Here is a 14,049-nt window from a genome sequence, read left to right as displayed (position 1 = left end):
TGCCAGGTGCTGGAGAATCCACTGGCAGCATCCTCCTACCCTGTTGTCCATCCATGGATTTCACTTGGAGTGCTGGTGAAGAGATGTTTGGATCTAGGGGTGAAATGTGCATGTGTGTGCGTGTGGGTGCAGAGCTCATCCTCCTGTGGGTGAAACTGGGAATTCTGCACATGTCCCAGAGCTGTTCTGGAGCTCCTCTCCTGCACAACAAGGCAGAGACCTGTGGGCTCTGTGGTTTGAGTTCAACCCCACACCCCTGTACCCACCAGCATCGCTCCCACTGCACCCAGTTACCTGTTTGGGGGAGGTGGAAATGCCCCTTTCCAGGGCTGGAAGGCAATGGAGAGCCTGGGTGTCCTTCCTCACCCCACAGAGGGGGAGGGACCACCATCCTCCCCGTGTCCTGGGACACTTTCCTGAGCGTGCCTCTCTCTGTTTGACTTGCAGGTGGAGATTTCTTGCCCTGGGAGTGAGCTGAATGGGGCTCCCTTAGACAAAGGGTCCCAGTCAGCATTCCAGGCTCCAGACGCGTCCAGGGACTTTTCATTCTTTGTCTGAAAGGGCAGCGGTGCCGTTCCCATTAGAGCGATGCCTGACGGAGCCGGTGCCTCCGGCGAGCGAGAAGCTGCGGCAACCGATCGGCTTTCAAATCACCTTCAAACCTCGATTTCCTCAACATGATCCCTCCATCGGCCCAGTCTCCGAGGCACAGCCGGGGGGCTTTGCCGGGAGGAGAATAACCCGGTGACAGCCAGCGCTGGAAAAGCCCCGGGCACGACGAGGGGGCTCAAAAATCCACCTTTCCCAGCACTCCAGGACTTTTTAGACTCGGGCAGTAGCTTTGCACGGCCTCACCCTGCAGCCCTCACCGTGATTTCGGGGCACCCATCTGCTCCCTAGGATCCAGCACCAATCCTGAGGGGGTGAAGCCCCCCTTGGAGCGTCCCAGGGGCCGAAGAGCAGCTTCCCCGCGGCGCCGGCTGCCGGGGGAGGGATGAAGACGCTATGGCCAAGCTATTACTAAAACTCCAGCGGTACTTTCGGCGGAAACCCGTGAGGTTCTTCACGCTGCTGGCTCTGTACCTGGCAGCCGGCAGCTTGGTTTTCCTGCACTCCGGCTTTTCCGGGGAGCCCACGGTCCCGGGGAGCCCCCGCAGCCCCGCGGGGGGCGAGGGGCCGGGGCTGCCCTACCTGGGGGTGATGCAGCTGAGCCGCGGCTTCAAGGCAGCGGCCACGATCCCGGGGAGGGTCCGGCGACACGGCCCCTGGTTCAAAAGCACCTCCAAGGAACCGGCGGAGAGGGGAAAAGCCAGGGACAACGGCGGCACCCGGAGCCGGGCACTCAGGGGCAGGAGCGGCCGCGAGAAGGAGGAGGACAGAGGTAAGGGCTGGGGACACACGTGTGGGGGGGTGGTCCCTTCTTTTTGCCTTTCCTAAGGGAACATCATGAGCCGGGGCAATGGTCACTGAGCTGGTTTGGCTGTGTATGCCTGCCAGGAACGCATTCCTGAGGACGCACCACCAGGAATTGTGTATTTATTTATAAACTATGTGCATGTGCTATTCGAGCGCTGAGGTTTTCCCCCCACATCCCAAGGGACTCCCTGGGGTGCAGCACCTCACTTTGGAGACCACCAGTCCAGAGGATGTTTCCAGAAGGATCTTCTTCCTCCTTCCCTCTCTTCCCAAGTGCCAATAATCCACTTTTATTTTTCCATCTTCACTCTTTCCCCCTTGTGCATTACCAAGCTCCAAGTTGCCCCTTGCTTTTTGGGGGTGCCAGCTGAGGGGGTGCTTCACCCCACCTTCCTCCCATCTTTGGCTGTGCCAGAGGCCAAATTTGATTTTCATTGTGTTGGCTCTAATGAACACAAACCCCAGATTTATGGGCTGTTTGCACTGTTGGGGTGTCAAGGCAGAGGTTGGCTGTGATTCCCATGCAGGCATGGAAGTGCAAACAGGGCTGGGATTTGGACTCTGGCGTCAGGAGATCCCTGCCTGGCTGCTGCCTGTGGTGTCTGAGGTGTTGTCAAGTGGGTCCATTATTAATGACCAAGGATAAGCGAATGTAGTCATTCCCATCGATTTTTAAAATGCCATCTATTTATCCTGCAGGCAGCCGTACACAGCTGGAGCTGCACACTCCCATGGAATTCAGGTGGCTGGGAGCTGCCATCCTGTCAGGTTTGGCATCCCTGAGGTTATCCAGCCCTCTGGCACCCATGAGCACCCAGTGCCAGTCACCCAAACACCCCCTGTGTCCCCTCTCTGCTCTGCAGCCCCACTGGGGAAGGACCACCTCTGCCTGTGGCTGCTCATTCCCCTCTCCCAAGGTCCAGGGTGTGGGAATGCATATCCATGGGGACCCCTAATTCCTGTAATGGTTGCACCAGTCCACACCCCAAATCCAGGCTTGCTCCAGAGTTGCCTCATGAGCTGGGCACTTACAATTCTCTGAGCATCCCAGGTTGGGAGATTCAGCTTTCTGGACTGTTGATGGGGCAGGAGGTGTGGATGGAGGGAAGCAGGAACCCCCAACCCCGTGGTTTCACAAGGGTCCAGGCTTGGTCCCCCCCAACCTGGGCTGATCCCAGGGCATGAGGTGCTCCTCCTCAGCCACCAGCCCCACAGCAGGTAAAGTCCTCCATGCATGATCCAGGCTTGGAAACCAAAGTAAAAATATCTTGAGGTGCTTACAGGACTTTCTCCTGCTAAAACAAGCTGAAGATGGTTCCCCTTTTGTATCCCTGTGTCGAGGGGTCTCTGGGGGCATTTCAGTGGTCACGTAGCTCTTAATGCAAATTGACATTTAGTGAATCCCAAGCAGATGGTCCCTGAGCTGTCAGACACCATAAGGACCCCAAGCAGGCTCCAGTCCAGGCCATATGCACCATGTCCTCCACAATTAACCCCGTCTGGCACCGCCACCTCCTGTGCCCGACCACAGGGGACAGTGACGGGATGCAGGGCTGAGCTTCAACAGGTTTAGCTGCTCCCATGTGGTCTAGAAACATCATTTCCCCCTTTTTAATCACTCCATGAGCATCTGGGCAGCTCCTGAGCAGGATGGTGTGGAGAAATTCTCCGACTTGAGAAATCCCACGTGCCCGCTGTGCCTGGTGTGCCAGCAGGGCTGGGGGAGCCTCAGGGGATGGGCTGAGCACCCCCTCGCTCCCCTGCTCTTCTCCAAAGCACCGGGATATCTGGCAGGAGCAGGCGGATTTAATGGTGCTGGTAATTAGGCAGGGGACAGCTTAACAAGGCGGCTGTGGAGGCTCTGCCACGTGAGATTGTTCCAGAGGGAATACTGCTCCGAAAGTCAGCTCTGCTTTCCTGAGTGTGATGTGCGGCTCCCTTCTCCCTCCTCCTCCTCCTCTTCCTCCTCCTCCCTCTGCCGGCAGCGTCAGGCCTGCCAGGGAATGGCTTCAGCTCATCTGCTTCCCCATGGGAAGGAACATCCCTGTGGGAATGTGCATCTCCTGCCTCAAACCTGGGAGAATTTCGAGGCAGTGAGGCAGGGGAAGCAGGCACTGTCCCCAGCCCTCAGCCACATTCAGCCCTGTCTTTTCCTGGACATTTCCAGCCATTCCCAGCTATGACACACAACCAAGCAATGCCATGAGGAAAGGGGGAGCAGACACTCCAGGCACGCAGCCAGAGCCATCCCTATATCCCTAGCTCCTGGAAGAGTGGGATGTTTGGAGAATTTAATGACAATTGCTGTGTTGATCTGTCTGTTCACACCCGTGTTTCCAACGTGCTCCAAAATTCTTCCTGATTCCATGTGAGCCGCGTGCTGGGGCAGCCCCCCCTCTCCTTGCAAGCTGTGCTGAACCCACCGCCCGCCTCTCAGCATCAACCCCTTCACTTCTGCCCTCTTATGTCCCTAATTATTCCAGTTGGCTTCCCAATAAGTAACAGCACACATATGTCAAGAGCAATGGATTGAAGGTAATGCACATCAGTCACCAGCTCGGTGCAAGTGACTGGAGAAATCCTGCCCCTGCTGGATCTGTCAGGGCTGGAATGCGCTGACCAGCCAAAACCTGCCCAGCCCTGAGGAAATGCCACGTTCTGCTGGGAGTAATTGGGAGCAATGAGTTATGGCCCTGGTGGTTAAAGTTATCAGACACATTTCTCTCTGTCTTCCTTCTCCACCTTCCCCCAGGCTGGCTTGGGAAGGTTATTGCAGCACTGGTGGGGAATGGGGGGGCCTGTGTGGGGCACGCCATGGATGGGGTGTGCTTGGTGAGCTGGGTCAGATGTGGAATGCAGGGAGGAGGTGAAAAGTATTATCCCACAGTGTGGTTTCAAATTGGAGTGGCACAGATTAGATATATGGAACAAATAATTCCCTGTGAGGGTGGTGAGGCCCTGGCACAGGTTGTCCAGAGAAGCTGTAGCTGCCCCATCCCTGGAAGTGTCCAAGGCCAGGTTGGATGGGGCTTGGAGCAATCTGGGATAGTGGAATAAAAAGTGAATTATTGCTGTTATATTCACTGAGGTTGCACACCTGGAACAGGGAGTGAGGTGAACCGGACTGGTTTGGGCTTCCACACCAGTTCTGCCATCACTGCTGGGCCAGTAAGACCCAACCACTGGTCCCTCCCCTCTCCCTGGAGCACCCACTGGGTGTCTGGCTGAACAACCTCTGCCAGAACATGTTAATGGACACCTCATTAGCTGATTACTGATGGCTCGTCCCACAGCTCCCATACCCGGTTCTCCTGCAGCAGCAGTGAGGACGCTGAGCATCCCTGGTCCAGCTCCACATCCCTGCACTGATCTAAGGCATCTCCTCGCAGCAAACACTCGGGTGGGAGCAGGAGCAGGGCACTAACGAGGGTGCTAATGAGGGCACCTAATGAGGAGGCTGAGCAGGGACAGCTCGTGGGCCATCTCACCCCTAACAAGAGCCTACAGCCGGCACGGAATGTCGCCGCAGGCACGCAGGAGATGGCTCTTTGTGCTCAGGTTATTGGGAAAGGCTACATTTATCAAGTAAATGATTTTAGTGTGACTTCATTCAGCTCTATTCCCTCTCTCCTGGCATCTTCATTTACTCTCAGCACAGGCATCAGCCTTTACTTTGCCAAGTGTCAGTGCTGGACAAACATCCTCTGCTCCCAGGCTGGGGCTGGGGAAAATGAGCCGCTGGCTGAGGAAAATGTGTGTTAAATGATATTTCTCCAGTCTGTCCAGCCCTGTGCTCCCAGCAGGGCAGGGTGAAGGGGATGGGTTATTTTCCTCTGTAGCTCATCTTTTGGAGCAGCTTTGCTCAGCTTGGAGGCTAATGTGGAGGAAAAGGACGAAGAGGAGAACCCTCAGTGCAGAGCCACAGGATTCCTTCTATCCATGAGGGTGTTCCTGGGCATTAGACACCTTTCCCTGTTTGTTGTACCCAGAGCACATGTTTCCAAAGCAAACGAACAGGGTACAATGCGGCACATCCCTATTTAGGGAATAATCAAGAGGAGGTGGGAACGGGTGGGCTCAGCCCCAGTGGGTTCTTACCCCCCTCTCCTCTCTCCACCCCCAGCACGATACATCGGCTGCTACGTGGACAACACTCGCCAGCGGACCCTGCGTGGGATGTCCTTCTTTGACTACAAGAAGATGACAGTCTTCCGTTGCCAGGACAACTGTGCTGAGCGGTAGGGCAGGGCACTGTGTCTCCAGGAATCCCTGCACACCTTCTCCATGAATCCCTACACAACATGTCCATCAATCCCTGCACAACATCTCCATGAATCCTTGTACACCATCTCTGTCACTCCCGGTACACAGAATGCAATGCAATAATAAGATAGGATAGGACGGATTGGAATAAGATATGATAGGATTGAATAACAGGATAGGATAGGATAGGGTAGGATAGGATATTTTCAGTTGGAAGGACCCTACAATAATCACTAGCCCAAAAATGAACCCTTGGGATGCAGCGCTGCTTCCGGCACTGGCCATGAGCAGGCTGTGGCACAGATGCTCCTTCAAAATCCCCAGGGAGTCCCCTGTCCCCCTCTCCACAGGGGGTATCCCAGGAATGTCTGAGCCCCCCATCTCCCTCTCCACAGGGGGTACCTCTATGCAGGACTGGAATTTGGCGCCGAGTGCTACTGTGGGCACAAGATCCAGGCGTCGAACGCCAGCGAGTCCGAGTGTAACATGGAGTGCAAGGGGGAGCGGAGCAACACCTGTGGTGGGATCAACCGCCTCTCCATCTACCGCCTGGAGCTGGCCCAGGAATCTGCCAGGAGATGTAAGTCAGCGGCATCCACACAGCTCCTGGCTCAGCCCTGGAATGGGGGAACCCCTCGCGGTGCTGGGGGGTGATCCTGACATCCCTGTGTCATGTAAGCCGGGTCGTGGCTCGGTAGAAGTGGTTTGAGAGAGGTTCAGGTCTGGGGGGTAGTTTTGCTCCTGCAGACCACAGGAATCCCCCTGTGAGGAATGCTGCTGGATGGGGCAGGTTGGAACAGGGAACCTCAAGGACCCCAGCGGAAATTCAGGGCATTTTGGGGGACTTCAGGACACGATCTCTTTCCTGACCATCAGTGCATTCAGTGTGTGCTGCAGGATGAAGGATGTGCGGGAGCTCTAGACAGAGCCGAGGGTGCTCCCTGTCAGAGTAGCTCGTTTAGCTCCCAATTAGGCAGCTCTATAATTACCCACATTTGCTGCTTGTCTTTCCTCATTCCCAAACAGTGGGAAAGAGGGTGGAGCAATTAGAGTTCCCATCACCAGGAATTCGCAGTGGGACTGAGGTTGCCCAGGTACCGGGAGTGGTGGGATGGGACCCCTCAGGGCACGGATCCCGGAGGGACCAGCCCAGCCCCAGTCCTGCAGTCCTCGCTGTTTCCACCCCTCCTGCAGCCCGGGATCACCGAGTTGATAAAAATAGCGAAGCAAAAATAAACCCGACTTTGCTGCCGGGGTTTTGCTCTGATTTTGCACCGTAAGCAGCCGGGCGAGCGCGTCAGCCAACGCGGCTGCACCGCCGGAGGGGGCCGGGAGCCGGGGAAAAGCCGATGCTGTGTCACGCAGGGGCTCCTGCTCTCGAGCCTGGGGCACACAGGGTGGCAGTGGTGCCATTTTGGAGTGCAGTGATGTCATTTTTGGGGTGTGGTGGTGTCATTTTTGGGGGGCAGTGGTGCCAGGGTCACTGTGGCCTCTTTCCCCCGCAGATGGCAGTGCCATATTCCGAGGGTGCTTCCGCCGGCCGGACAACGTGTCCATCGCCCTGCCCGCCAGCCAGCTCATGCTCAACATGTCTGTGGACAAGTGTGTGGACTTCTGCACTGAGAAGGTACTGGGGCAAAGATGCTGGAAGGATGTTGAAAGAGTGCTGGAAAGGGCTGGAGTGAGCTAGAAGGATGCTGAAATGATGCTTGAAGGGTGCTGGAATGACAGTTGAAGGGTTCTGGAATGGGCTTGAAGGACAGTGGAACGGGCTGTAAGGGTGCTGTAAGGATGCTGGAATGATGCTGGAAGGGTGCTGGAATGATGCTTGAAGGATGATGGAATGTGCTGGAATGATGCTGGAAGGGTGGTGGAATGATGCTGGAGTGGCCTGGAAGGATGCTGGAGTGGCCTGGAAGGATGCTGGAGTGGCCTGGAATGATGCTGGAAGGATGCTGGAATGGGCTGGAAGGAGGCTGGAATGGCCTGGAATGATGCTGCAAACCAGCCCGCACTGCACAGTGGGACCAGGTCAGCGAGGACAGGTATGAGAGGCAGAGGAAGGATCTGCCACGGGGAACAGGGGCAGTGCCACTGGCTGCCCTCCGTGTGCCCATCCCTGCAGGAATACCCGCTGTCGGCCCTGGCAGGGACCTCGTGCCACTGCGGATTCCCCACGACGCTGTTCCCGCTGCACGAGCGCGAGGACGAGCAGCTCTGTGCCCAGAAGTGCCCTGGGGAGGAGTTTGAGAGCTGCGGCACTGCCGACTTCCTCCTGGTCTACCAGACCCAGGTGCAAGGTGAGCTGGGACAGGCAGGGACCACTCCAGCACCCTTTTCCCACTCCCTTCCTGGGAATGCCGGAGGAAAGCGAGTGTGAGCTCACAGCATCTTCCATTAAAAATTAGCATTTCTTTGAATTTCCTGGGAAATCGGTCCTCCCCTGAACAAACAACTGTAGTTACTGCCTGACTCAGCTGCAGGGAAGAACAGTTTTCCATCTGCCTCTGGCAGGATCCCTCCTTGCCAGGGCTTTTCCCACCTCCTTGGCACCGGCTGGTGAACCCACAGAGGGTTCACCATCCAGAGGGGATGAGCTCCAGGGAATAATATGGGGGGGAAGAAAACTGTAAGCAGTCAGAAATTCCCCAGGATGCTGCACAGAGAGGGCTCCTGTCCTCTGGCATTGGGACCATGGAGACAGGGAAGCACAGGGAAAGGGGAAAACTTTTACTGGGAAAGGAAAGGGCTGAAGGGAGCAAGTGAGGACCCAAATTCAGGTGGTTTTGGTTCAGAGCAGGTCAGTCTTGTCATGATCCCGCCTTCAGTGTTTGAGGCCATGCTGGAAATGTTTGTTCATTCATCCATATAAAAAGCAGGAACGTTGCTAGGCACACGCATCCCTGTTATTCACTCTTCTCTAAGGATGCAGGCAGCAAGGAGCTGGTAATGTCAGAGAACTATCTTCTCCTTGGGACTTTTTGGGGCGTTTAGGACCCCTTGAGGTGTTCAGGACCTTTTGGGATGTCCCTGTGTGCTTTGGGCAGGGCACCTTTCCTTGTAGCATCCGCCTCCTCACTGCTGCTCCTCCATCCTCCCGGGAGGCAGTGGGACGTCCCTATAGGAAAACCATGTTTCCATGACACATTCCTGATGTGCCATGACTGGTTCTCACTGCAGACAACCGTTGCATGGACAGGAGGTTTCTCCCCAGCCGAGCCAAGCAGCTGGTGGCCCTGGCCAGCTTCCCTGGAGCTGGCAACACCTGGGCACGGCACCTGATCGAGTTGGCCACCGGCTTCTACACCGGCAGCTACTACTTTGATGGGTCTCTCTACAACAAAGGTGAGGGGGGGGGTGTCATTGCTGGGAGTGCACCAGTCCCATCTGAGCTGGGAAAGGTCCTGGTGACATCCCATGGGTCTGCAGGAAGGGTCTGAGCGATGCTGCTCCATGGGGTGGTTGGACTGAGGGTGTCCTGGTCAGATATTAGGAGGAAATTGTGAGGGTGGTGAGGCCCTGGCAAGGGTTGCCCAGAGAAGCTGTGGCTGCCCCATCCCTGGAAGTGTTCCAGGCCAGGTTGGACAGGGCTTGGAGCAACCTGGTCTAGTGGAAGGTGTTCCTTTCCAAGGGGGTCGGAATGAAAGCTGTAAGGTTCCTTCCAACCCAAACCATTTTGGGATTCTGGGGTTGTGATAACCCACTTCATTGCAAGGGGAAGGAAAAACACCAGTTCCCCCATTTTATAGCCTTTTACAACAGTTTTATTTGTGGACCTTGAAGATTTCTCCCGCTCCTCCTCCCCTCCCTGCACCTTTGAGAGGAAATCCTCTGCTCCTCCTTGGCTGTGGTGAAGCTGGGATCTGTGCCTGGGGTACTCACAGAGCTGTTGGGGTACCCCCTAAACCCCTGCTTGCCCAACACCACAGGAATTCCTTTGAATTTGCCAAACCCAGCCTTCCAGAGATGGAAATACTCAGCCCTGATTGAGGGAGCGCAGACTGTTCCAGCCCCTGGCACCCGGTCCAGGGTGCAGCCACATCTCAGGGAGCGGAGCAACCCTGGGAAAAAGCCTTGGCTGGGTTTTGCTCACCCACCCAAGTGTAGGTTATGTGTTAATTCCGTGTCAGAGGGGCTGGGAGGTATCCAGGCAACTGGCAGGTCAACCAGCACAGCCCTGCGTCGCCCGGCAAGGCCCAGAGCAAATTACACTTCTATAATTGATGTCATACAGCTCCTTCCAGCTCATCTCCCCCTTGGCTCTGCTCCAGGTGGTTGTGCTTTGCAAGGATTGGGAGGGATGCTGGACTCAGCCCTGATGCTCCATGCAGGGCACAGGGGGTGGTGGTCCCCTCTCTGGACCCCTCATGGCATCACCACAGCCCTGGGCTCCTCCACAGCCCCACAAAAAGGGGGGGTTTCCCCCTTCTTAGTGTAATGGGAGAGTTTAAACGCTGTGGTCAGGGAGATTATAGCTATAAAATATGTTCTTGACCCCCCCAAAACAAGCACAAGAGCTGAGCATGGCCAGGGAGATGCAGCTCTGAGCGGCCCCCGTGCTGGTAACCACCCTCTCATGAATTTTATGTGACTCATAAGTTGGGCAAATGAATGATTTCCATCTGGGAGAGGGATGTAAATCCTCCTTCACGCCCCAGCTGCTTTTATCCAACTGTACTTTGCAACCTGATATCTCTGAGTCGTTCCCTTTCACAGAATCCTGGGATCGTTTGGGTTGGAGAGGACTTGAGATCATCGAGTCCAACCATTCCCCCAGCACTAACCCATGTCCCCAAGTGCCACATCCATGTGGCTTTTAAATCCCTCCAGGGATGGTGACACCATCACTGCCCTGGGCAGCCTGTGAAGGGCTGGACATCCCTTTCCATGAAGGAATTTTTCCTAATATCCAACCTGAACCTCCCCTGGCACAACTTGGGGCTGTTTCCTCTTGTCCTATCGCTTGTTACCTGGGAGAAGAGATCGAGTCCCACCTGGCTCCACCCTCCTCCCAGGGAGCTGTGGAGAGCAACAAGGTCCCCCCTGAGCCTCCTTTTGTCCAGGCTGAGCCCTCCCAGCTCCCTTTTATTATTCCCACTGGGCTCTGTCCCGGCAGGATTCAAGGGCGAGCGGGACCACTGGCGCAGCGGGAGGACGATTTGCATCAAGACCCATGAGAGTGGCCAGAAGGAGATCGAGTCCTTCGACTCTGCCATCCTGCTCATCAGGAACCCCTACAAGGCCCTGATGGCCGAGTTCAACCGCAAGTACGGGGGACACATCGGCTTCGCCGCTCACGCCCACTGGAAGGGCAAAGGTAGGCCAGGGGTTGGGATCTGATGGGAGAGCTCCAGCCTGGCCACCAGAGCTGGGAAGTTGGTGGCAAAGCCCAGCAGAGCCCAAGTTGGGTCTCCACTGGGGAATCCTGGGCTGTACCATCACTTTGGGGTCACCATGTCCATCTCCTGGCGTGACCCACAGCATCGTCTTGCATGACCGAGGGCTCCTGCGCTGGGTGGGATGGGGTGGGATGGAATGGGTTAAAATGGGGTGGGACAGGATGGGATGGGATGGGATGGAATGGATTAGAATGGGGTGGGATGGGTTCAATGGGATGGAACAGATTAGAATGGGGTGGGATGGGACGGGACACGATGGGATGGAACAGCAGGACCACACTGCCCTGGGTGGGGCCAGAGCAGGGATGGGCATCTCCTGTCCCCAGTGTCATCAGAGGGAGTGGTGGCTGTCACAAGCCCATCCCTATGGACAAGGCGGTATCCGGGTGGGATTTCCGTGTGCCCGGCTGCTCTGGAGCCACCACCTTTCCCATGCACAGGCATGTTGTGCAGGCTGGTTAATTACAGCAATTTACAAATTGCTGTTGTGGGATTGACTTCATTGGAAAGAGTTAAAATATTTAGCTTGATTGAACATCTGCTACCCTTAATTCTGAGTTTATTTAAGGGGAGCTTTTGCTGCTGTGGCTGTTTTGTGTCTGGATTTTGTTATCTCCATGTGCTCACAGAGCCAGAGACAGCCCAGCCCTGCTCTCTCCATCCCATAAAACCAGGAGGGAGTGATATCCCCCAATCCTTGTCTCCCTGCGAAAGTCCCTGGGCTGCCATTGCCCCACCATGGTGGGCCAGGAGCCTCTTGGTAGATTTTATCCCTATCCAACTGCACATAGAGCTGGAGAGGGGATGTGGGACCATCACTCCAGCACCACAGGGACCATCCTGACTCATCCCAATCCCAACTCCCTCCCCAGCCTGTCCCCTGCCTCATGCCTCCAAGGGGAGGGGCAGGCCAGGCAGAGGGGACCATTCCCTCTGCCCAGCACCATTCCATTTGAATGTGCAACAAAATACATCACCAAATTCTTTCTGGAGGATGTACAGCATAACTAGGTTAATTGTCAGAACTTGCTGGGAAAGATGGAGATTTTCCATTGTTTGCTTGGTGAGGCCCATTTTGCTGATCCCATCTGGGCTCAGCCTGGCTAGACTTGGCCATGGAGGAGGAGGGTCCCATCCACAGTCTTCCCTGCAGCCCAGCTCTCCAAATAATTTCCTTCTTTCAAGAACTAATTTGGGGGCAAATTTGGGAAAAAAAGCACCATGACCTCTCTCCAGCCTCACCCCCAGGTGCTGGTGCAGGGAGGGGGGATTTCCTTCCGCCCCATTCCCAGCCCTGCAGAGGCCAAACTCCCGTTTGGTTCCATGACGTTAATTTTACGATATCCCTGGAGCGGTTCCAAAGCAAAGTTTTATGTGATATGATTACACAAGGTGAATTGTCCTGGATCTGCTTAATGAAACAGATCCTGTGTTTAATGATTCCTCAGGGAATTAAACTCAGCTCAGCAATTAATCAGGCATTGGTTTTGTGGGAAGGACACAAGGAAGAGGCCGATGTCTGGAGTTTTTATGTGTTGTGGATGGGTCTGTGTGGCACCATCAGGAGAGCTGTGGCTCATTATTGATGTTTCCTTACCCCTTTTACCACCAGGTTTCTATGGGAGGATCAATTAGCCAGCAGGATAACTGAGAGATCTCAGCAGGGGTGTGGGAGGGCACAGAGCACACCCACCCACCCACTGTGTCCTCTGCTCCTTCTTTCCAGAGTGGCCGGAGTTCGTGGCCAACTACGCGCCGTGGTGGGCGACCCACACCCTCGACTGGCTGCGCTACGGCAAGAAGGTGCTGGTGGTGCACTTTGAGGACCTGAAACGGGACCTCTTCGTGCAGCTACAGCGGATGGTGGGGCTGCTGGGCATCACTGCCTGCGAGGACAGGCTGCTCTGCGTCGAGGGCCAGAAGGACGGCAACTTCAAGCGATCCGGCTTGAGGAAGCTGGAGTATGACCCCTACACCCCCGAGATGAGGAAGATGATCAGTGGCTACATCAAAACAGTGGACACGGCTCTGAAGCTCCGGAACCTGTCGGGGGTCCCGGACGATTATTACCCGAGATGATGGTGATGATGGCGGGGGGACCTGACCCTGCTCCCGGCCTCTGCCTAATTCCACCCAGTGGGTGGCTCTGCTTTTAATCCTCCATCTGCTGCTATAGCTGTTGATCAACTCCCTGCATGAGCGACGAGTGGTCCCCAGCCAGTGCTGAGCTTGTTTGGCCATCACAGACCCCGGCAAGGCGGCAGTGCCGAGGGGACACGGGTGCCTTCACCACCACAGGGTTCCTGCTCCATCCCACTCCTGTTCCGGCTGCCACAGCCCTCCTTGGAAGTGCAATGGGTTTTATCTGTGGTCCTTGGAAGTGCCCTGGGTTGTTTGTGGTCTCCTTGGGCTGGCTCAGGGACACAGGCCATGCCTGACGGACCCGGTGCCACTGGAGCTGAGCTCCCAGGGGTGGGTATCCCCAAACTCCCTTCACTCCATGGCCAGCCCTGGGAGGCATCTGCTTGTCCCTGGATGGAATCCATCAGCCTTAGGCCAAGGGGTGGTATTGCGTGGGTGTTGCTCCCACGGATCCCATCATTCCAGATGGGAATCAGGAAGGCTGTGCTGGGGAGAGTAATGTCCCCATACAAGGTGGCTGTGCCCCCATGAACCAGCCCTTGGCTCCCTGGAGCAAGGCTGCATTCCCCAGTGCTGCCCTAGCACCAGGCAACATCTCTGCTCCAGCCCTGGAGGAGTCCATGACCCCCACCTGGGTGGCTACAGGTGGGATCTCCCCCCTCCATGGGGATGATGCTCAAGAGGGGGACGTTGGCCCTGGACAGAAGAGCTTTTGCAACCCAGGAGCTCATCTGTGCCTCATTTCAGGAGCTCATGAGCCAGAACAGCCCCCCAGCAGCAGTTTTGGGGGCCAGGAGCTGCAGTGGGGAGCAAACTCTGGGGCTGAGCT

General features: G+C 56.0%; 1 protein-coding gene across 1 annotated transcript; it reads left to right on the top strand.

The window, feature by feature from the left end:
- The first annotated feature begins 449 nt into the window (after window positions 1-449).
- WSCD2 (WSC domain containing 2) lies at window positions 450-13,765 on the top strand. Its single transcript, XM_018076445.1, has 8 exons — window positions 450-1,381; window positions 5,540-5,654; window positions 6,075-6,259; window positions 7,185-7,306; window positions 7,805-7,979; window positions 8,860-9,024; window positions 10,796-10,996; window positions 12,805-13,765. Exons 1-8 carry the CDS (start codon window positions 1,006-1,008, stop codon window positions 13,155-13,157), a joined length of 1,692 nt encoding a protein of 563 aa, XP_017931934.1. The 5' UTR covers window positions 450-1,005; the 3' UTR covers window positions 13,158-13,765.
- The last annotated feature ends 284 nt before the right edge of the window (window positions 13,766-14,049 follow it).

Source organism: Manacus vitellinus, unplaced genomic scaffold (assembly GCF_001715985.3).
Source record: "Manacus vitellinus isolate BGI_N305 unplaced genomic scaffold, ASM171598v3 scaffold_31_pilon, whole genome shotgun sequence".
Classification (NCBI taxonomy): Eukaryota; Metazoa; Chordata; class Aves; order Passeriformes; family Pipridae; genus Manacus; species Manacus vitellinus.
Note: the sequence above shows the minus strand (reverse complement) of the source record. Positions and strands in the feature narration are given on the sequence as shown.